The 24,990-nt window shown below is 43.2% G+C and overlaps 1 protein-coding gene and 1 long non-coding RNA gene across 2 annotated transcripts; both read left to right on the forward strand.

Annotated features, from left to right (window-relative positions):
* Positions 1–957: 957 nt before the first annotated feature.
* LOC139029296 (uncharacterized) lies at positions 958–1,258 on the forward strand. The gene is made up of 3 exons (XR_011481594.1): positions 958–1,011; positions 1,057–1,128; positions 1,200–1,258. It is a non-coding gene; the product is annotated as an uncharacterized lncRNA (long non-coding RNA).
* Positions 1,259–2,927: 1,669 nt separating this feature from the next.
* On the forward strand, positions 2,928–24,237 carry LOC111979347 (retinoic acid receptor RXR-gamma-A-like). The gene is given in 11 exon segments (XM_024009828.2): positions 2,928–5,832; positions 8,197–8,501; positions 15,633–15,777; positions 20,020–20,058; positions 20,061–20,198; positions 20,312–20,472; positions 20,660–20,789; positions 21,050–21,182; positions 21,621–21,712; positions 21,964–22,069; positions 23,735–24,237. Coding segments are annotated over 11 exon segments (1,524 nt in total). The 5' UTR covers positions 2,928–5,705; the 3' UTR covers positions 23,883–24,237.
* The last annotated feature ends 753 nt before the right edge of the window (positions 24,238–24,990 follow it).

Genomic DNA, 24,990 nt, shown 5'->3' on the forward strand with positions numbered 1-24,990 from the left:
ATTTCTGTACAGCAGCACCATGTCCTGGGTTCCTCCCCTGCCCAAAAGCTCTATAGAGCTGCTTCAATATACCATCTCCTCCAGGGGGATAATCCCATTTAATCCCCCCCCCCCCCCTCACAAGCACACATACACACACACGTGCACACTCCCTCTCCAAACTCAACAGACGGCGAGCCCCTCCCCTGCTACCCCCTGGCCACATGGCATATGACTGCCGCCGCCCCCCCCCCCCCCCTCTGGTAATCAGGACATGAAATAGACACCAGGATGGAAATGTTAACCTCAGAGAGAGCGAGAGAATGAGAGAGCAAGAGAGACAGAGAGAGAGAGCGAGATCAGGGTTTCTATATACAGTGGGAACCCACTCAGAATGTGGTTGACTTTATTCATTGTATATGATGTTACACAATGCTTTGGAAAACAGACTCATGAAGATGCATGCATGTTACCACATGCATTTGTAATGGTCTTATGTCACTGTCACATGTCCAAGGCTATTTGTGTGAATACATAAACAGTTGTATGTAGCATGTGTTGTCTTTTATCATGATGTTATAATGACAGTGTTGCTGAAAACCACAAATTTAGATTGATATAACAGATGTAACAGGGTTGACATGTCTAAAGGTAACAGGGTTGACATGTCTAAAGGTAACAGGGTTGACATGTCTAAAGGTAACAGGGTTGACATTTCTAAATGTAACAGGGTTGACATGTCTAAAGTACAGGGTTGCATTTCTAAGTAAGGTAATGCTAAGTCAAAGGTTGACATGTTAATGTAAACAGGTTGACATTGTTAAAGAGGGTTACAGGTTACATGTATAACGGAAGTGACATGTCTAAATGTACAGGGTTGACATGTCTTAAATGTAACAGGGTTGAATTCTAATGTAAGGTTGACATTTCTAAATGTAAAGGGTTGATTTCTAAATTACAGGGTTGACATTCTAAATGTAACAGGTTTGACATTTCTAAATGTAACAGGGTTGACATGTCTAAATGTAAAGGGTTGACATGTCTAAAGGTACAGGGTTAGACAATGTTAAGGTAAAGGGTTGACATGTCTAAATGTAACAGGGTTGACATTTCTAAATGTAACAGGGTTGACATTTCTAAATGTAACAGGTTGACATGTCTAATGTAACAGGGTTGACATGTCTAAATGTAACAGGTGTTGACATTTCTAAATGTAACAGGGTTGACATTTCTAAATGTAACAGGGTTGACATTTCTAAATGTAACAGGGTTTAAATGTTAATGTAAAGGTTGACATGTCTAAATGTAACAGGGTTGACATGTCTAAATGTAACAGGGTTGACATTTCTAAATGTAACAGGGTTGACATTTCTAAATGTAACAGGGTTGACATGTCTAAATGTAACAGGTGACATGTCTAAATGGTAACAGGTTGACATTTCTAAAATGTAACAGGGTGACATTCTAAATGTAACAGGGTTGACATTTCTAAATGTAACAGGGTTGACATTTCTAAATGTAACAGGGTTGACATGTCTAAATGTAACAGGGTTGACATTTTTAAATGTAACAGTTACATTTAAAAAGTAGTATGATAACAGTCAAACGGTGCAGTTTGGTGTGTAGCTATAGGAGAGAGGTACTTTGTCTTGGTTACAGTACATTATGAATCATATGAGACACAATATATACACTGAGTGTACAAAACATTAATAACCCCTGCTCTTTCCTTGACAGACTGACCAGGTGAATCCAGGTGAAAGCTATGATCCCTTATTGATTTCACTTGTTAAATCCACTTCAATCAGTGTAGATGAAGGGGAGGAGACAGGTTAAAGAATGATTTTTAAGCCTTGAGACAATTGAGACATGGATTGTTTATGTGTGCCATTCAGAGGGTGAATGGGCAAGACAAAACATGTAAGTTCCTTTGAACGGGGTATGGTAGTAGGTGCCAAGTGTAACGGATGTGAAATGGCTAGCTAGTTAGCGGGTACGCGCTACTAGCGTTTCAATCAGTTACGTCACTTGCTCTGAAACCTAGAAGTAGTGTTGCACCTTGCTCTGCAAGGTCCGCGGCCTTTGTGGAGCGATGGGTAACGACGCTTCGTGGGTGACCGTTGTTGATGTGTGCAGAGGGTACCTGGTTCGCTCCCGTGTCGGGGCGCGAACCAGGGACCCTCTGGCACACCGGGCACACCGTTTCCCGTCCCTATCAAGAATGGTCCACCACCCAAAGAACTTCCAGCCAACTCAATATTTGGAAGGTGTTCCTAATGTATGGTATACTCAGTGTATAAAATGGTGTGTATGGACAGTATATGAATAGAAAAGGTGTGAACAGCAGTAATATAGGATGAGCCATGACTAGAATACAGTATGTACATATAAAGTGGGTAAAACAGTATATAAACATTATTAAAGTGACCAGTGTTCAATGACTCTCTGTACCTAGTGCGGCAGTCTCTAAAGTGCAGAGTAGAGTACCGAGTGGTTGCCGGCTAGTAACAGTGATTGAGGTTCAGGGCAGGGTACTGGGTGGAGGCCGGCTAGTGATGACTGTTTAACAGTCTGATGGCCTGGAGATAAAAGCTGTTCATCAGACTGCCCAGCTTTGATGCACCTGTACTCTCCGCCTTCTGGATGATAGTGGGGTGAACAGGCAGTGGCTCGGGTGTTGTTCCTTGATTACCTTTTTGGCCTTCCTGTGACATCGGATGCTGTAGTAGTCCTGAAGGGCAGGAAGTTTGCCCCCCGTGATGCGTTGTGCAGACCACACCACCCTCTGGAGAGCCTTGCGGTTGTGGGCGGTGCAGTTGCCGTACCAGGTGGTGATGCAGCCCGTCACGCAACTGCACCGCATGCAACCTCAGGGCTCTTCAGAGGGTGGTGCGGTCAGCCTTACACATCACCGGGGTCACCGTGCCTTCCTGTGACACCGGGTGCTGTAGATGTCCTGGAGGGCAGGCACGGTGATCCCGGTGATGTGTCAGGCTGACCGCACCACCCTATGGTGAGCCCTGCGGTTGCATGCGGTGCAGTTGCCGTTTCAGGCAGTGATACAGCCCAACATAATGCTTTTGATGGTGCATCTGTGAACTTGAGGCTTTTAGCACTCTCTACTGCGGCCCTGTCGATGTGAATGGGGCATGTCTCTCTGCTGTCTCCTGAAGTCCACGATCAGCTCCTTCGTTTTGTTGATGTTGAGAGGGAGGTTATTTTCTTGGCACCACTCCGCCAGGGCTCTCACCGCCTCCCTGTAGGCTGTCTCGTCGTTGTTGGTAATCAGGTCTACCACTGCTATGTCGTCAGCAAGCTTGATGATTGAGTTGGAGAGATGCGTGGCAACACAGTCATGGATGAACAGGGAGTATAGAAGGGGGCTGAGCACACACCCTTGTGGGGCCCCTGTGTTGAGGATCGGCTTGGCAGAGGTGTTGTTGCCTACCTTCACCAACTGGGGTCAGCCCCTCAGGAAGTCTAGGACTCAGTTGCACAGGGCGGGGTTCAGACCCAGGACCCTGAGCTTAGTGATGAGGTTGGAGGGCACTATGGTGTTAAAGGCTGAGCTGTAGTCAATGACCAGCATTCTTACATAGGTATTTATCTTGTCCAGGTGGGATAGGGCAGTGGATCTGTTGGGACTGAATACAACCTGTAGTGGGTCTAGGGTGTCAGGTAAGATGGAGGTGATATGGTCCTTAACTAGCCTCTCATAGCACTTCATGATGACACAGGAACAATGGTGGACATCTTGAAGCAAGTGGGGACAGCAGACTGGGACAGTGAGAGATTGAATATGTCCCCAAACACTCCAGCCAGCTGGTCTGCACATGCTCTGAGGACGCAGCTTGGGATGCCGTCTGGGCCGGCAGCCTTGCGAGGGTTAACACTCTTAAATACCTTACTCACGTCGGCCATGGAGAACTAGAGCACAAAGTCATCGTGAGCGGAGGGGGCCCACGGTGGCGGCTCGGTGTTGTTTTCCTCAAAGTGGGCGAAGATGGTTTAGCTTGTCCGGGAGCGAGGCGTTGGTGTCCGCGACGTGGCTGGCTTTCCCTTTATAATCCATGATTGTCTGGAGTCACTGAGACATAAGTCTCGTGTCTGAGCCGTTGAATTGCGACTCCACTTTGTCCCTGTACTGGCGTTTTGCCTCTTTGATTGCCTTACGGAGGTCATAGCTGGATGTGGTTAAATGTGGTGTTCGCGCTTTCCAGTTTTGTGTGAATACTGCCATCTATCCACGGTTTCTGGAATGGATAAATTGTAATCATCTCGGTAGGAACAACATCCTGTATGCACTTCCTGATGAACACAGTCACTGAGTCAGTGTATACGTCGACCCGGAAAATTTCCCAGTCCGCATGATCAAAACAATCCTGAAGCATAGATTCAGATTGGTCAGACCAACGTTGAACAATCATCTTGGATATAGATGTCCTCTGCCATAGGAATTGATACAGTGTGATTTCCTGATAAGTGAACAAGGAAAAAGTGCATATCTGGTTTAGTGCATGAATCCATTCACCAGTGGTCCCAAGCCATTACGAATACAGTATATCAGCAGTTGACTCTATATTACCATTAGTAACCGTTAGCAAAGTTACTGTATCCTCCCATGTAATACTGAATTGTTTTACCAATGAATGTGAAGCTTTGAGTTGGACTGAATGGACTCTCTATATCACTTCACTCTCCTCTCATACTTAAGTCATACAAGTTAATGATGTCTGCTCGACGCATCTTCTGTAATTTCAACAGGAAAAAGGGACAAGTCTGCAAGAGAGAAGGGACATCTTTAATTAAAAAGTAATCCAATCCCCCACTGGGTATTTGAGAGAGCCCATCCAACAGACAGGATAGAATTTTCTCCTTTTCTAGGCCAAATCCCTTTAGACACATGGAACAGGGACAGAGACTGCACGTGTGAATGAATGTGTATGTTTGTCATGTAACGAGCAACTGGGAAATGTGTTCTACAGTGCCTCAGCATACTGCATGCTGTCGTGTAGACCAAGCCTCCACTCAACCGCTTCCAGGCCACTATCTCTAATATACACCCCCCCCCACACACAGTAAATAACCAGGTTGGAGATGCTTACAGAGGCTAAGAGGATTATACGGTCCCTGATTGATCAGACATCATCTTCATTTAGACAGGAATGAGTGGGCACTGTCTCCACACACCAGGCCAGGGCTTTTCTATGATCAGTTTTGGCTCTCAGATCATAATGAATACGACAGGGGAGACCAGACCAGGCCAGACCAGCCCCTGATGCTACAGGCCTGCTTTTTACATGATTAAGCTAAGGCGCTCACTGATCATATTTTTTTATTATGATGATGGTATCTCTATAAAAGTCAGTGAAAAAAATCATTAAACTCTTCTAAACCACTTACCCCAGATGATGTTTGTATGGTGACATACTCAAGTACATTCATATGTGTACGTGTGTGTTGCTCAAATATGCCTATTAATGTGTGTGTGTGTGTTTGTACGTGTGTGGGGCTCTTTGCTGTTGGAATTTGACATTTAGCAGGCATTAATATCACAGGAGGAGCTGTGCCAAGAGAGAGAGAGAGAGAGAGAGAGTGTGTGTGTGTGTGTGTGCCACTCTACAGCTGCTTGTAACACACACACACATGATCGGGGGCTGCCAGCTCGCCTCCTGCGTTGGAAGGGTCAAGCCCCCTGCAGATCCTCCGAGGTATCGCCTGCAGACATGAGAATCATAGCAGGTGTCGGAGATTCCGGAGGAAAAGAGGAAAGCGACTTAATAGACATTAGCCAATCAGAGTTAGATATGTACGTAAACTACCAGCCCCTGATGCTCCTTCCTGACTTTGACAGTGAGTAACATAGATATTGTGGGAGCAATATGGCCACTTCGACCATACATATAGTCCAGAGTAATATACTTTGACTTGGTAGGCACTGACTGTATGCTAGGTACAATAGCTAATACATGAATTAACTGAAGTATGTGGGCATGTATTTGTTGGCATAGAAAGATTGACCTGATATATCACTCACTGTGATCTTTGCTGAACATGAAGTGCTGGGTTCTGTCTTCAACAAAAATGGTAAGCTGTGTGTTGGTGTCTTTGGACCTTTGTGACACAAGTAGGCAGTTGGTGAAAGTGTGTGTGTGATCAGAAGTACACACATACACACAGACACGCACACATTTATTTTCTAGATTCTGTTCAACCTGTCTAAATATACATTGGGGTTTCCTGCGTCTGGTTTGGCAGAGAAACTGCTAAAGCTACAGCTGTTACTACACAATATGAGGAAGTGCCTTTGTCCTCCTTTAGCTTGTTTTAGACTTGCTACTTTTATAGATAGAACCTTTTTATACTTGTGTGAGCATTATGTTTATTGTACTGCGTGGATTATGGTGTGAAGCATGTGTGGCTATGATCGTGTGTGTGTGTGTGTGTGTGTGTGTGTGTGTGTGTGTGTGTGTGTGTGTGTGNTGTGTGTGTGTGTGTGTGTGTGTGTGTGTGTGTGTGTGTGTGTGTGTGTGTGTGTGTGAGAGAGACTTTCTGTGTGCATGAAAATCAAGTAGTCATTTAACACTGCCACACAAAACGTCCCAACCCCACTAACACATGCTAGTATCAGTGACCACTGTAGACTGGCGTCCGAGCGCTGCTGGTCTGGATGACCTATCAGACTCTGTCCTGTGTAACATGAGAGAGATCCCTGTACCCAGGACTGACTACGGCGACCCTGAAACCATGCCCCATGCAAATGCCACCCCCCATTAACCCTGTGACACACAGCTCTGCCCAACAGCCCAACCTTAAATTGTTGGGGCCTGAAATGTCAACCTGTCATTCTATATTCCAGCTAGAAAGAAAACCCTGGCCATGCTACAATCTACATACATGTAAATAGATTTGATAGTTGATAAAGCCCTCTCTTGTTGCATTATGTTTCTGTTGGAATGGTGTTGTTGATATGATTTTTTGATGACGCAGGTTTATAATGGGAGTTTTAGTTGGTTTGTTTTGGAAGGGAAATAACCTTCTATCACCTTCTGTTGTTCGTTCGTTTTGTTCTCATACAATCATGGCAATTTCATATCAACCCAACTTGCTATACAAAATAAAAACAATCTTTGTGCCGCATTTAAGTCTCACTTTCCTTATGTAGGCTAATGTTTGTCGTCGTTATGTAGGCTAATGTTTGTCGTCGTTATGTAGGCTAATGTTTGTCGTCGTTATGTAGGATAATGTTTGCCGTCGTTATTTTGGCTAAAAGCTCTATGTTGCCCTATCATCCCTCTAGCGTCCCTGTAACATCCCCCTGACATTTCCTCATGTTGATGCATAATGTGAATATGACCTTATAAAGCTCCTATGAATGATCAGATGAGTGTAGCCTGTCTCTGCACTGACCTTTTGGGCTATTCTGGTGATATATGGAAGTCCCTTATGCAGGTTTTCCCCATGCACTGACCCCCAAGCGACCAGCTACATCAGGTCCATCACAGTGCATTACCAGCTGGATTAGTGATGAGGTTAAATGGAGTGATGGACATTTTGGACCCCTGGCTGTCTACTCAAGCACCTTGTTTTGCTGTGAAAAGGGGCTGATGTGGGTCTAGTTCGGTCTAGTTGTTATTCTCTGGTCTGATTGGTCATCACACCGTCTGTGAACCAGAACCAAGGCCTTTTGCTGTAGTCATGAACAATATATTTTCATATGGAATAGACTAGAATAGGTTAGAGTGTTGGTTCTACACTGTACGGTCCCGTGTGGCTCAGTTGGTAGAGCATGGCGCTTGCAACGCCAGGGTTGTGGGTTCATTCCCCACGGGGGGACCAGGATGAATATGTATGAACTTTCCAAATTGTAAGTCGCTCTGGATAAGAGCGTCAGCTAAATGACTTAAATGTAAATGTAAATGTATATTTCTACCTRCAACATCTGAACGTTTCACTTTATTGATCCCTATGAAAACGGTTATCCTCTTTGAGGACAATATAGTTTATATAGATGACGGTCGTATTCATTAGGCACCAACGACATGAACTGGTCCATTAAGAAATGCTTGTTTTCAGTTGTAGCAAGTTTTTCTACATTGTGCTCTAATGAATAAAACCCTGCTGTGTTCCATTCTGTCCTGTTCTTTTATTGATTGCCGTGTCTCCTAACTCCTTCATTCTCATCTCTGATTGGGTGTTTTTTTGCTCTGATTACAGGTTCTTCTGTGCAGGTATCGCACCTGAGCTCCACCCCGTCTCAGTCCCTCAGCACCATGGTGGGACCCCCTCACCACCACCCCTATCATCACCACCATCATCATCATCACCACCACCCCTCCGTCATCAGTGCCTCTGTCAACCCCGGGCAGCCCCTCCCGTCTCCCATGAGCACCCTGGGCTCGCCGTTCAACGGGCAGGGCGGCTCGCCGTACTCCGTCATCACCTCGTCCTCTCTGGGCTCCCCAGGTGTCTCCATCCCCCCTACTCCCACCATGGGCTTCAGCACACTCTCCAGCCCACAGGTAAGGGTCAATGTATTCACACTCATAATAATTTGTTGCTTATATTTGTCCTATTTTTGAATTGGAAATTTATTTTTTTCATATCCCAACTCCCCCTGAGACAGGGGCCATGGCCAGGGCTCAGCCATTATTGACAACGACCCTGGAGCAATTAGGGTTAAGTTCCTTTCTCAAGGACACATCAACAGATTTTTCTTCACCTAGTCGGCTTGGGGAATAGAACCAGTGACCTTCCGGTTACTGGCCCAACACTCTTAACTTCTAGGCTCCCTGCCTCCTGGACAATTATTTACGCTCACGCCTATACACACACACTTGTTAAACGCGAACACACTAAAAATATGAGAGGCCTTACAGCAGGTGAGCCGACCCACCAAAGTAGCTTTGGAACTACTGCATTGGATACATTGTCACTTATATGAGTCTCTCAATGCCATAGCCTTGCATGCCAAGCTTCAAACCCATGCCAATTGAAGGAGACTACTCTACACCCAGCTGACTAGCCTTTCCTGGCCTGTTGTATTTCTAACTGTTTCTCTGTCAGAGCTGATACTACAGCAGTCTCAGACTCCTTAGTGGTCACCAACCCTTTCTGAGGCAAGATCACATTCTGAGTCAAGATCACATTCTGAGTCAAGATCACATTCTGAGTCAAGATCACATTCTGAGTCAAGATCACGTTCTGAAACAAGATCACATTCTGAGTCAATATCACATTCTGAGTCAAGATGCAGGTTGAGATCGACTGCTCAGAATTTTTGTTTACAGGACTTGAAAAACGGAAGCCAATGCAACGTTAACCTATTAAAAACAGTACTGTAGCAATGAGGTTTGTGCAGTAGGCTATAGGCCCAATACATTATCACTGCATATTGGCTTTGCTTTAATTCCCCTGCCAATGTATTGTTGTTCGGACCACTTTTTATATTATATTAAACAATTTGAGGTAGACTATATGATCACACCGGTAATAGATCAGTTGTTGTATTACATGTGAGGCACAGCTGAGAGAGCATACATTCAAATCATTTGCTTTTTATTTTTATTTTATTGGGCTGATGGTGCCTGCATTTGATTGTCAGTCTCAGAGGAGAGAGAGCGCAGCATCCTGAGGGTCTACCTCCTAACGTCCCTCCGCTCTCCCTTTCCTCCACTGACCAAAAAAGGACACCGTCTTCCAGCTGATAGTGAAGCTCGAGTCGCACCGCATTATTTCTGCCTCATGCACAAATTCATGTTGTAACTTCAATGACCAGAGAAAGTGAAATATTCCTCGATATTAAGGAAGACCCAAGCCGCTGATAATAACAATGCAAGCCTATCTATACACTTTCCTACTCATTCATTACAGCTGAAGTGCTTGTTGTAGCACAGGTGGAAGTAGGAAGAATGCACATTTTATGGCTTATAAAACTGTTGAATAAAAAGAGTTAAAAACTTAAACATGAACTCACTCATAAAAACAGCATCTCTTTGCTGTATTCGTTGACAGTCTCTCTAGTCATGGTTTTAAACGTTTAGAAATCTCACAGTATCAACTTTGCTTTAGCTTCTTTTACACCTGCTACGTTACTTCAAACAGATTTGCTCTCCGGGCCCTCCAGGAAGGCAGAGTTTGTACCTTCAGACACATGAAATGGTTCTAAATTGCAACACTTCACCTACCTGGCATGTAGGGCAGCTGAATCAGGTGGACCTACCGCCAACAGCGTGAGACAAATAGGAACGCAAGGCTTCATTGTTAGGAATGCTTTGGAGATCGACCAGTTGGTTGGTGACCACTGTTCTAACAGAACCTAGTGTAGGTCGGCAAAAATGCATCCGGTTTTCAAGGGAAATTAAAAAAGCCTGTGACACAACTTCTGCTTTTGGATGTTAACAAGGCAACACTCTATCTTAACATCTCCTCCACATTTACTGGATTGGTTGACCAGTGCAGAGGAAAACCTCCCCTGACAGTTTTTTTTTCTCTCGTCAGGACCAGAAAGAAAGAAACACAGCTCAGGCCTGCTACATTAGGTTAGCCTGACCCAGACTCATTCATGTCCACAGACTACAACTGAATCACTGCCCTAGAAATAGAACCTCATTCTATTCTGTTGCTCACTTCACTCGTCCCCACTCCATTAGTGAGACAGCGCTTCCACTTACTTCGAGTCCAAGTCCCAAATAGATAACAAATGGGGAAAATAGAGGCTTACTCTTGTCCACTTACTCTTGTGAATTTAAAAGTTAACATTTTATTCAGTTAGTTAAAAAAAAAACATTGCCGTCCTGCATTAAATAGAATCTAGAATGTCTCCTTTTCTGACATTTTTTTTGCCCAGTCCCTGCCTTTACCACTGGCTGGGCCTCTGCCTGCCCTAGAGGGGATGAGTGAATTGTATTTGGCTGTCCCACTCGGAGCTAACTGAGCTAAGCTAATGAGGCGTGATGGCTAGTGAGTCGGAGGGAGATATCATTGACCCAGCCTGCTAAGCTAAAGCCTTGAAGGTTAGCAAGCTAGCAGAAAAGAGAACACAAATAGAAGTCATCTAATGACAGCGGGGCCAACAGGCTTCTGTAAAGCAAATAGGGTCACATATGCAATAGTCAGATTCAGATCAATTTATTGCCAATAGGATGTTAAAATTGGATTTCTTCTTACCGCTAATAGTGCAGCTCCCTTTTGGTCTCAAAGAAGTAGACACTTTCAATGAGCCGGCACTTTCAATGAGCCAAGCAACAGAGAAATGTGTATAGAACAGTCAGTAGCATTAAGAGCACTGTGAATAATGTATAGGCTATATGAAGTATTCAACAAGGGCCCCATGGCTGATATGTGTGGAGTGAGAGACATGGGATGTGGTGTGTAGACTAACTATATAGGTCATCCGTGCATATGTTGCCTTTGTGTATGTGCGTGGGTGAGCGTGAGTCGACCCTGACGCCTTTTAGTGTACAGTAGAGGACAGTACGCAGCGGTAGGCCGACTCGGGTCCAGAAAGCTCTGTTACTACCCAAACACACTAGACCCAGGCTGGTCTCGAGACCTGCAATAGTCCCTTGACACACACACTTGTGTGCGTGTGTGTGTGTGTGTGTGCGTGTGCGTGTGCGTGTGTGTACACAGCAGTTTAGGTCCAAGAGGCTTCTAAACAGCTTCTACCCCCAAGCCATAAGACTCCTGAACATCTAATCAAATGGCTACCCAGACTATTTGCATTGCCCCCCCCTCTCTTTTACACCGCTGCTACTSTCTGTTGTTATCATCTATGCATAGTCACTTTAATAACTCTACCTACATGTACATATTACCTCAACTAACTGGTGCCCCCGCACATTGACTCTGTACCGGTAACCCCCTGAATATAGTCTCGCTATTGTTATTTTACTGCTGCTCTTAATTTCTTGTTCATTTTATTTCTTATTCTTATCCGTATTTTATAAAACTCCATTGTTGGTTAGGGGCTCGTGAGTAAGCATTTCACTGTAAGGTCTGCACCTGTTGTATTCGGTGCATGTGACTAATACAATTTGATTTGATTTGATTTGAGCATGCCTGTATAGCACAGCACATACATCCCTCACTGTCAGGATAATGCAGTTTTAGGAGGATGTTCTCATTCTTAATGATCAGACGTGGGTTCAAATAGTATTTGTTCTATTTCTAATACTTTAGCTTATCTGGCACAATGGAACCAATGGAATAGTCCTTAAAGTGTAAACCCTGCCCCTCTAGACAGGCTCAATCAAACTCAAAGTATTTCAAAGAACACAAATACTTCATGGTCTGATAATGATCGGCAGGCAGCCTAGCGGTGGGCCGGTAACTGAAAGGTTGCTAGTTTGAATCCGAGAGCCGACTAGGTGAAAAGGTGAAAAGGGCACGTAACCCTAATTGCTCCAGGGTCGGCATCTATAATGGCTGATCACTGGCCGTGACCCCACTCTCTGAGGGATATGCAAAAAACACATTTCCATTTCACACCAACACTTGTACATGTGTGAAACAGGACATATATAACTAAGCCCTATTAGACCTTTAGATGGCCCAAAGTGCCTTAAAGAGCAACTGAGCACACAGATTGGCACGTGTGTTTTTCTGTTGCTCATTTGAAAAACACGTTTTCAGTCTTGGACGTGTGTTTTCTGACCGATACAGTTTGGTTAATGATATTTGTCCCCCATGAGACACTGTAGATACGGAAGCCTATTTCACTTCCTCAAAATCCCCAGAATGAATCTAAGATAACTCAAGAAATCTGTAATTTATTTTGACATTTTTGCTGAGGATGTTTTAGTTGCACGATTTTATATCTAACCAAGGTGTTTGGTGCAGTAGTTCTCATGTAAAAAAATGCACGATGTGTTGTCTTATGTAAACAAAGTCAGAGCTGCTGGGCAGGTCTGCCTTACTGTCTATGCTATTGGATAGAGAGCAATCACCGCAGCTGGTCACCCCATGATAGTGGGCAAAGGGACATCGTCAAATCAAAACCCAACCTTCATTTACCCTTTGTATCGCAAAATCTTTCCAAACTTCGTTTTAGACCAGACTGACTTTATTACAAAAATGACCCTATTTAGACTTTGTCAATTTTGACACTATATTAACTGTTTATGGCTCATATCGATACCACATAGGCCATTTTCAAAGGGATTAGTTGATTTTAAAGACAGTCGCTCTTTAATGACCAACTACCTCCCTGTACTGCTCTCATGTGGAACTGCATGTAACAGGTTTCAATTGAGTGTTTTCAGTTGAGTTCGATTAGAATTCAAACTGGTATCAGCAGATATAATTTTGTGCCCTTCCTTAAGAACCTTGTGTACATGTTGACTGTGGGTGTTTATTGAGAGTAAACATTCAAAGTAAACTGCTACTTCCTCACCTAGAGGGAACAGGTCAGATGACAAAGGAAAAAACACTTCTGATAAGGTGGGAGGGGGAGGCAGAATGGGCAAGGGAGGAGTGTGTCGTGTCTTTGTCTATGCCGGTTTAAGTGATATGACATGCTATTCTATAAAATCGTTTCTCCGTAATTAATATTACCTGATTGAGCTAATCATGTAAATGTAATTAACTAGAAAGTCGGGGCACCACAAAATAATATTTATAGAGCTGTTATCTTCCGAATAAACTCTTAAAGACCTAGTAATATTTTACATCAATAGCAGTCAATATTAATCGTCACCTTATTTCAGTCTCATCTGAAAGTTGTAAATTCTTGGTTATCTTCACGAACCCTGGCTAACAAGTTGAATCAGCAATACAAAAGTGGGTTTAATTATTTAATTACTAAATACCTAACTAATCACACAGAATTACATATACACAGAATGAATCATACCTTGATTACAAATTACGTCATAAAGGAAAGTGTCCCTAGCAGGCGGAACATATATGACAGCTGGTTACACAAAAGAAAAGGGGGCTGGGTTTGAGTGAAAGAGCGGGAAGACTTGAGGAACCAAGGGAGAAGCCATGCTATCGTAAATACAGTATCTTATGCATTCTAAATTACCGCCCATTTGGAAAAGGAAAATGCAATAAATATTTACTCTGAGCTGCGCTTCGGTAGGTTGGTGGTAGATGGAAGAACGTGTTGCCCAACCGAGTCCTTTGTCCTTTGAAGAATGTCTCTGGTGGTAAATTGGATACGTTGTAGTAACGTCGTTGTGTGGTAGACGGGATACTCTGTCTGTTCTTTCCTAGCCCACGTTTGCAGCTGCTGTTGCTAACTCAACGGCTAGGAGGTATCACTTCTGTAGTGAATAAGAGTTCAAAGTTCATACCATTCGCAACCAAAGCTCACGCTGAGGTTGGCTTAGTTCTGTAGTTGACATGTTAGTCCTTTTAACGCAAAAGGCTGCAGACCTCACGTACTTGGAACAGCAGGTTATATTGTCGTCAAGGCTTATATAGGAAGGGAGAGGAGGGCGTGTAAAGTTTTATAACCCATGTCTCTTCACAGGGGCAGGCCACTGATTGAGCAGAGCCCTAACCTTATGAAAACTCAAATCTCTCATTTGGAAGCTAAAATTACATTTAATCTCTTCACCAATAATTTATATTCAAACATTTAAATTGAACAACAATTCCATGTGACTCCGATAACTACAATGTGCAGACTTTCCACTGTAGAGTTTATGTCATTCTATCATTGATCAGAATGTCTCAAGATGACAACCAAACATGACATTCATTAAGTACACCGCATATGTTCAATTGGTCGGATTACCAGAATATAGTTAATTTCCCCCCACCTTCTGATGTTCCCAGAATCTCTATGTTAACCAAAGGACTTTTCAAATGTCACATCAGTAGGGTAGAAGAGAGGAAAAGGGGGGAAGAGGTATTTATAACTGTCATAAACCTACCCCCAGGCCAACGTTATGACAAGTGAATACAAACACACGTTAGCACACCTGTGGGCTATTATGTTTGAATGATGCACATTGATTGACACGCATGCATACACACAAATACACTGAGGAAGGCACTGACTGTGTACTGTATAGCTAATGCATGGTTGAAAGTAGACATAGCTCATCTGTAAATAGTCCATCCAATCTACCTCATCCCCATACTGTATTTATTTATTTATCTTGCTCCTTTGCACCCCAGTATCTCTACTTGCACATTCATCTTCTGCACATTCTACCATTCCAGTGTTTATATTGCTATATTGTAATTACTTCGCCACCATGGCCTATTTATTGCCTTACCTCTCTTATCCTACCTCATTTGCACTAACTGTATATAGATTTTCTACTGTATGATTCTTATTCCATGTGTATCTCTGTGTTGTTGTATGTGTTGAACTGCTTTGCTTTATCTTGGCCAGGTCGCAGTTGCAAATGAGAACTTGTTCTCAACTAGCCTACCTGGTTAAATAAAGGTGAAAATATATATATCTTTTTTTAAATAGGGATGTTGTCATAGAAAGACTGACATGATATATCACTCACTGTGATCTTTTGCTGAACCGGAAGTGCTGAGTTCTGTGTTCAACAAAACTGGAAAGCTGCAAGTCGGTGACTTTTACTTTTGACCTTTGTGATACAGTGGCCAGTTGGCGAAAGTGAGACACCACACACACACACCCCATTAACCCCTCTCTGCTGTCGATGTCCCCCTCTCTGTAGATGAACTCTCTGAACAATGTGAGCAGCAGTGAGGACATCAAGCCTCCTCCAGGCCTAGCTGGACTGGTGACATGAACAGCTACGCTGCATGAGCCCAGGGTCCATGTCCAACACATCTGTGCCATCTGTGGGGACCGATCCTCAGGTAAAACACAACAGCCCTAGACTAGACCATACTATACTGTAGCTGGTTACCAGAGTAGACCATACTGTACTGTAGCTGGTTACCAGACTGACGACATACTGTAATGTAGCTGGTTACCAGACTAGACCATACTGTAATGTAGCTGGTTACCAGACTAGACCATACTATACTGTAGCTGGTTACCAGATTATACCATACTATTCTGTAGCTGGTTACCAGACTAGACCAACTATACTGTAGCTGGTTACCAGACTAGACCTATACTACTGTAGCTGGTTACCAGACTAGACCATACTATACTGTAGCTGGTTACCAGATTATACCATACTATATCTGTAGCTGGTTACCAGACTAGACCATACTATAATGTGCTGGTTACCAGACTAGACATACTGTACTGTAGCTGGTTACCAGACTAGAACATACTGTACTGTAGCTGGTTACCAGACAGAACATACTGAATTGTAGCTGGTACCAGACTAGACCATACTGTACTGTAGATGGTTACCAGACTAGACCATACTATACTGTAGCTGGTTACCAGATTATACCAATACTAATACTGTAGCTGGTTACCAGACTATACCATAACTCTAATGTAGCAGGTTACGACTTAAATATACTGTAGCTGGTTACCAGACTAGACCATACTGTACTGTAGCTGGTTACCAAGACTATACCATACTCTAATGTAGCAGGTTACGACTATAATATACTGTAGCTGGTTACCAGACTAGACCATACTGTACTGTAGCTGGTTACCAGACTAGACCATACTGTACTGTAGCTGGTTACCAGACTAGACCATACTAATATTGTAGCTGGTTACCAGACTAGACCATACTATATTGTAGCTGGTTACCAGAGCTAGACAATACTATAACTGTAGATTGTTACCAGACTAGACCAATACTATACTGTAGATTGTTACCAGACTAGACCATACTATACTGTAGATTGTTACGACAACTAGACCATACTATACTGTAGATTGTTACCAGACTAGACCGTACTCTAATGTAGTAGGTTAACGACTATAATATACTGTAGCTGGTTACCAGACTAGACCATACTATATGTAGATGTTACCAGACTAGTACGTCTAATGTAGCAGGTTACGACTATATATACTGTAGCTGGTTACCAGATTAGACATACTATACTGTAGACTGGTTACCAGACAGACCATACTGTACTGTAGCTGGTTACCAAACTAGACCATACTAATATGTAGCTGGTTACCAGACTAGACCATACTATACTGTAGCTGGTTACCAGACAGACCATACTGTAACGTGTAGCTGGTTACCAGACTAGACCATACTATATTGTAGCTGGTTACCAAGACTAGACCATACTATATACTGTAGCTGGTTACCAGATTAGACATACGAATATGTAGCTGGTTACCAGACTAGACATACTATACTATGTTACGTAGCATGTAGTAGCTGGTTACCAGACTAGACATACTATATGTAGCTGGGTTACCAGATCTAGCAATACATATCTGTAGATTGTTACCAGACTAGACAATACTATATTGTACGCTGGTTACACGAGAGATCATACTATACTGTAGCTGGTTACCAGACTAGATATACGTACTGTACTGGTTACCAGACAGACCATACTATACTGTAGCTGGTTACCAGATAGACCAACTATATGTAGCTGGTTACCAGACTATACTTAATTAACGGTTTTCCAGACTAATAATATACTGTAGCTGTTACAGACTAGACCATACATATCTGTAGCTGTTACCAGACTAGACCATACTATACTGTAGAATTGTTACAGACTAGACCATACTATATGTAGCTGGTTACCAGACTAGACCAACTATACTGTAGCTGGTTACCAGACTAGACCATACTATACTGTAGCTGGTTACCAGACTAGACCTTACTATACTGTAGCAGGTTACGACTATAATACTGTACTGGTTACCAGACTAAATATACTGTAGCTGGTTACCAGACTAGACCATACTATACTGTAGCTGGTTACCAGACTAGACCATACTATCTGTAGCTGGTTACCAGACTAGACCATACTATACTGTAGCTGGTTACCAGACTAGACCATACTATACTGTAGCTGTTACCAGACTAGACCATACTTAATGTAGCTGGTTACCAGACTAGAGACCATACTATAGTAGCTGGTTACCAGACTAGACCATACTAACTGTAGCTGGTTACCAGACTAGACATACTAATAGTGCTAGTTACAGACTATACTGTAGCTGGTTACCAGACAAGACCATCATACTATAGCGTGGTTACCAGACTAGACCATATTGTAAATAGCTGGTTACCAGACTAGACCATACTATAGCTGGTTACCAGACTAGACCATACATATACTGTAGCTGGTTACCAGACAAGACATACTATACTGTGCAGGTTACCAGATTTAACCATACTATACTGTAGCTGGTTACCAGAATTAGACCATTCTATACTGTAGCTGGTTACCAGATTAGACCATTCTATACTGTAGCTGGTTACCAGACTAGACTAATATATGCAGCTGGTTACCAGACTAGACCATACTATACTGTAGCTGGTTACCAGACTTGACCATACTATACTGTAGCTGGTTACCAGACTTGACCATACTATACTGTAGCTGGTTACCAGACTAGACCATAGCAGGTAACCAGATTTTTACCATACTATACTGTAGCTGGTTACCAGACTAGACCATACTATCTGTAGCAGGTTACCAGATTTTACCAAACTATACTGTAGCTGGTACCAGACTAGACCATACTATATGTGGCTTGTTACCAGACTAGACCATACTATATCTGTAGCTGGTTACCAGACTAGACAATACTATACTGTAGCTGGTTACCAGACTAGACCATACTATATTGTAGCTGGTACCAGACTAGACCATACTATACTGTACTGTTACCAGACTAGACAATACTATACTGTAGCAGGTTACCAGACTAGACCATACTGTAGCAGGTTACCAGAGACTAGACAAATACTATACTGTAGCAGGTTACCAGACTAGACCATACTATACTGTAGCAGGTTACCAGACTAGACCAATACTATACTGTAGCTGGTTACAGACTAGACAATACTATACTGTAGCAGGTTACCAGACAGACCATACTATAGATAGCAGGTTACCAGACTAGACCATACTATACTGTAGCGGTTACTAGACTAGAAATACTTATATCTTGTAGCAGTATCCAAACTAGACCATACTTACTGTAGCTGGTTACCTAGACTAGACCATACTATATGTAGCTGGTTACCAGAAGACCATACTATATGTATTGGTTACCAGACTAGACCATACTATACTGTAGCTGGTTACCAGACTAGACCATACTATATTTGAGCAGGTTACCAGACTAGACCATACTATACTGTAGCTGGTTACTAGACTAGACAATACTATACTGTAGCAGGTTACCAGACTAGACCATACTATATTGTAGCAGGTTACCAGACTAGACCATACTAACTGTAGCTGGTTACTAGACTAGACCATACTATATTGTAGCTGGTTACCAGACTAGACCATACTATATTGTAGCTGGTTACCAGACTAGACCATACTATATGTAGCTGGTTACAGACTAGACCATACTATATTGTAGCTGGTACAGACTAGACCAACTATATTGTAGCTGGTTACCAGACTAGACCATACTATATTGTAGCTGGTTACCAGACTAGACAATACTATACTGTAGCAGGTACTAGACAGACCATACATACGTACGGTACTAAGACCATACTATATTGTAGCTGGTTACCAGACTAGACCATACTATATTGAGCTGGTTACCAGACTAGACCATACATACTGTAGCTGGTTACTAGACTAGACCATACTATATTGTAGCTGGTTACCAGACTAGACCATACTATATTAGCTGTTACCAGACTAGACCATACTATACTGTAGCAGGTTACCAGACTAGACCATACTGTACTGTACCATCGTTTTCCCCTTGACAAGTTACATGGTTTGGAAGAACTTCTGTCCCTACTACTAGTATACCATACCACCTTCATCAACATAGCTACAGGATAACTAAGCCAAAACATTTCCTTAATAAATGCTCCATCATATTAATCCCCTCACTAACAGCATTAACAGAATGATAACATCCAGAGAGAACCACACAACAACAGTTCATATACATTAAGAGGTGATCTGATCGATACATTATTGATCTTCTATATATTCAATGTCTTCCAGGGAAACACTATGGCGTGTACAGCTGTGAAGGCTGCAAGGGCTTTTCAAGAGAACCATCAGGAAGGACCTCAGCTACACGTGTCGAGACAGCAAGCAGTGCCTGATCGACAAGCGCCAGCGCAACCGCTGCCAGTACTGCCGCTATCAGAAGTGTCTGGCTATGGGCATGAAGAGAGAAGGTGTGTGTGTGTCTTTGTGTGGTGGTGTGGGTGTGTGTGTGTGTGTGTGTGTGTGTGTGTGTGTGTGTATGTGTGTGTGTGTGACTCCCATGTTTGTGTGTTCCTCTGCGCAGCGGTGCAGGAGGAGCGTCAGCGGGGCCGGGAGAAGAGTGATAACGAGGTGGAGTCTACCAGTAGTTTTAACGAGGACATGCCTGTTGAGAAGATACTGGACGCGGAGCTGGCTATCGAACCCAAGACTGAAGCCGACATGGAGGCGAGCGCAGGAAACTCTGTAAACAAACCTCCCTCTGTCCATCCTTCCGCCCATCTCTCTCTCTCTATGGACAGATCTACACTACGTCAAATCATATTCATTGTCCTGAATGCTTGAGGTCACTCTACACATGTCTATTTGTTCCAAACTCAGTGTCCTCTTTCATAGCTGATTATTGAATATTCCATGTGTGTCTATCTGACAGAAGAACGACCCGGTCACCAACATCTGCCAGGCAGCAGACAAGCAGCTGTTCACCCTGGTGGAGTGGGCCAAGAGGATCCCCCACTTCTCTGAGCTGCCCCTGGACGACCAGGTCATCTTATTACGAGCAGGTAGGCTCCAGCTACAGCACAGCAGATCACCATGCCTGTTCACACACCATAGACACCTATTGATTAATCTACTGCATTGATAGAAATATTTACTATGAGTAGTGGTGGTAGAACAATACAGTATATTTTTGCACAGCGCGGTTTCCTTAGCACACCCTTACCCCTCTGGACACGTAGGTAGTTCTAGTCTCAACAACATAGTCACAATTCAAGTTAAACTCACCAGTTAACCACAGTGTATTTTTCTCTCCCTCTGTTAGGTTGGAATGAGCTGCTCATTGCCTCGTTCTCCCACCGCTCTGTGACAGTGAAGGATGGTATCCTATTGGCCACGGGGCTCCACGTACACCGCAGCAGCGCCCACAGTGCCGGAGTGGGCTCCATCTTTGACAGGTCAGAGAAAAATACTTTAACAGTATAACCCCTTGACATGTGTAATATGGATACCATAGTAACCCATAGCCCTCACCACAGGTGGCTGGTGGCTCCTTCCTTGGGGAGGACGGGCTCATAGTAATGGCTGAAACAGAATCAATGGAATGGTATCAAACACATCAAACACGTTTCCATGTGTTCGATACCTTTCCATTCACTCCATTCCAGCCATTATTATAACCTGTCCTCCCCTCAGCAGCCTCCTGTGGCCTACACTATAGCTTTCTCTTATGTAACACAGCTAGAAATGTAGACCTGGTATTTCTACAGTAGTAGAAATGTCTATAATGATAGTTTGTTGAGCATCTATAGATGGACTTGCAAAATAAAGTGTTACCATGTTTTTTCCCCGTGACTTGTTTTCAATGTCTTTTCTTGCTGTGTTGTGGTCTCCAGGGTGCTGACGGAGCTGGTGTCTAAGATGAAAGACATGCAGATGGACAAGACTGAGCTGGGCTGCCTCCGAGCCATTGTTCTCTTCAACCCAGGTAACTACCATCATCATACAAGAGGCGGCTCGTCCAGGGAGGAAGAGGAGGATGGTCATCCTCATTAATTTTAGCATTAAAGACTGTTGTCCAATTAGCTTATTTTTTTTATCATTTAACGTTTTTAACTCACTGAACACCATATATTCGACTTTAGAAATACATTAGAAATACACTTATAATATATTTCACATACTGTTTACTGTGTGCACAAGGGTAAGTTTCTGTCTATGAATGTTCTTTGCTTCCAGATGCCAAGGGCCTGTCTAATCCTACAGAGGTGGAAGCCCTGAGAGAGAAGGTCTACGCCTCACTGGAGTCCTACACTAAACACAGATATCCGGAGCAGCCTGGCAGGTCAGTCTCTCACAGTCACACTCTCCTTCAGTCTTATACATTTTCTGCTTCATTTGGGGCTGCATTCAATCCCTATTGTGGAAGTATCCCAGAAGACCCACGCTAAAATGTAAAGTACATTTCAGAATGAGCCGACAAATTTAGCGTTTACCGTGAATGCAGTCTTTGCAAACGCGGGAACAATCGAGCTATAACATGGATCTCCCACGACACAGATTTAATCCAATCCCTAGTCTCGGTAAATGACAAACTCATATACACTAATGTCCAGTCATTCAACAGTCTCATGTGTCTGACTCTTCCTACTGTATGACACTGCAGCTCTTTAAAATATCACACTTTACTCTACCCATATAGGCTCTAATTTTCCCATATTCCTTCTCCGCTAAGTCTGATTTAAAGACGATAAATCGTAATTAATCTTCATGGTTTGCGTATGCCATTACACCTTTACTCCACACATAGAGACGCATACAAAGCTCTCCCTCGCCCTCCATTTGGAAAATCTGACCATAACTCTATCCTCCTGATTCCTGCTTACAACCAAAAATTAAAGCAGGAAGCACCAGTGACTCAGTTTATAAAAAAAAGTGGTCAGATGGAGCAGATGCTAAACTACAGGACTGTTTTGCTAGCACAGACTGGAATATGTTCCGGGATTCTTCCGATGGCATTGAGGAGTACACCACAGTCACTGGCTTTATCAATAAGTGCATCGAGGACGTCGTTCCCACAGTGACTGTATGTACATACCCCAACCAGAAGCAATGGATTAAAGGCAACATTCGCACTGAGCTAAAGGGTAGAGCTGCCGCWTTCAAGGAGCGGGACTCTAACCCGGAAGCTTATAAGAAATCCCACTATGCCCTCAGACGAACGATCAAACAGGCAAAGCATCAACACAGGACTAAGATCGAAAGGATTTGGCATGGGTCCTCAGATCCAGTTTACAGCTGCACCATTGAGAGCATCCTGACGGGTTGAATCACTGCCTGGTATGGCAACTGCTCGGCCTCCTACCGCAAGGCACTACAGAGGGTAGTGCGTACGGCCCAGTACTTCACCGGGGCCAAGCTTCCTGCCATCCAGGACCTCTATACCAGGCGGTGTCATAGGAAGGCCATAAAAATTGTTAAAGACTCCAGCCACTCTAGTCATAGACTGTTCTCTCTGCTACTGCACGGCAAGAGGTACCGGAGCGCCAAGTCTAGGTCCAAGAGGTTCCTAAACAGCTTCTACCCCCAAGCCATAAGTCTCCTGAACAGCTAATCAAATGTCTACCCAGACTATTATGCATTGCCCCCCATGCTGCTACGACTCTCTGTTATTATCTATGCATAGCCACTTTAATAACTCTACCTACATGTGCATAATTACCTCAATACCGGTGACCCCGCACCTTGACACATTGACTCTGTACCGGTACCCCCTGTATATAGCCCCGCTATTGTTATTTACTGCTGCTCTCTTACTTTTTGGGGGGGGGGATTTTCTTAAAACTGCATTGTTGGTTAAGGGCTTGTAAGTAAGCATTTCACTGTAAGGTCTACTACACCTGTTGTATTTGGCGCATGTGACAAATACAATTTGATTTGATAAGGCTTTAAAATTACACCCCAGACAAGAGTAATCAATCCTCCATCCTATCTACTTTCTCCTGGTCAGATTTGCCAAGCTGTTGCTGCGTTTGCCTGCACTACGCTCCATCGGCCTCAAGTGTCTGGAGCACCTCTTCTTCTTCAAGCTGATAGGAGATACGCCCATAGATACTTTCCTCATGGAAATGCTCGAAGCGCCGCACCAGATCACATGACACAAGTCTTACCCATTGTAAATACCCCCTAAACCCAATTCCCAGATCCCGTACCCCGGAGTACAACTGCTATGAAGTCAAACTTGAGAGTTCTTCACTTGCATATTTTGTACCGAGCACAATTAATAATGTGAAAATAAAAAGTTTCTATTGGTATTTTAAGAATTGAAACACTGTCAAAGGTGAATTTTAAAGAGGATTTGTTTTTGTAAAAAGAAGAGTATTAATTATCAGATCTAGCAACAACTGAATGCAACATGAAGTCTTATTCAATGATGAATGGTATGAAATACAGTTTCACCAGAATAGAATATCTGTGCAAATAAAAAGACAACTTTTAACATAATAAATTGCTTCAAGTCTGGTCAATTCATTGTGTCTTGCACTCAACCTTTATTCTCAACCTCAATTAGATTTTTATTTAAAGTGCAGTTACAAAACAGGACAACAAAAATAAACCACATTCTTTATGTAAATACAGTATGTACAGTTGAAGTCGGAAGTTTACATGCACTTAGGTTGGAGTCATTAAAACCCGTTTTTCAACCACCCCAAAAATGTCTTGTTAACAAAACTATAGTTTTGGCAAGTCGATTACTTTGTGCATGACACAAGTAATTTTTCCAACAATTGTTTACAGATAGATTATTTCACTTATAATTCACTGAATCACAATTCCAGTGGGTCAGAAGTTTACATACACTAAGTTGTCTGTGCCTTTAAACAGGTTGGAAAATTCCAGAAAATTATGACATGGCTTTAGAAGCTTCTGCTAGGCTAATTGAAATAATTTGAGTCAATTGGAGGTGTACCTGTGGATGTATTTCAAGGCCTACCTTCAAACTCAGTGCCTCTGCACTTTTGTGGCAAAATGGCTTAAGGACAAAAGTCAAGGTATTGGAGTGGCCATCACAAAGCCCTGACCTCAATCCTATAGAACATTTGTGGGCAGAACTGAAAAAGCATGTGCAAGCAAGGAGGCCTACAAACCTGACTCAGTTATACCAGCTCTGTCAGGAGGAATGGGCCAAAATTCACCCAACTTATTGTGGAAGGCTACCCGAAACGTTTGACCCAAGTTAAACAATTTAAAGGCAATGCTGCCAAA

This window comes from Salvelinus sp. IW2-2015, linkage group LG19 (genome assembly GCF_002910315.2).
Source record: "Salvelinus sp. IW2-2015 linkage group LG19, ASM291031v2, whole genome shotgun sequence".
NCBI classification, from domain to species: domain Eukaryota; kingdom Metazoa; phylum Chordata; class Actinopteri; order Salmoniformes; family Salmonidae; genus Salvelinus; species Salvelinus sp. IW2-2015.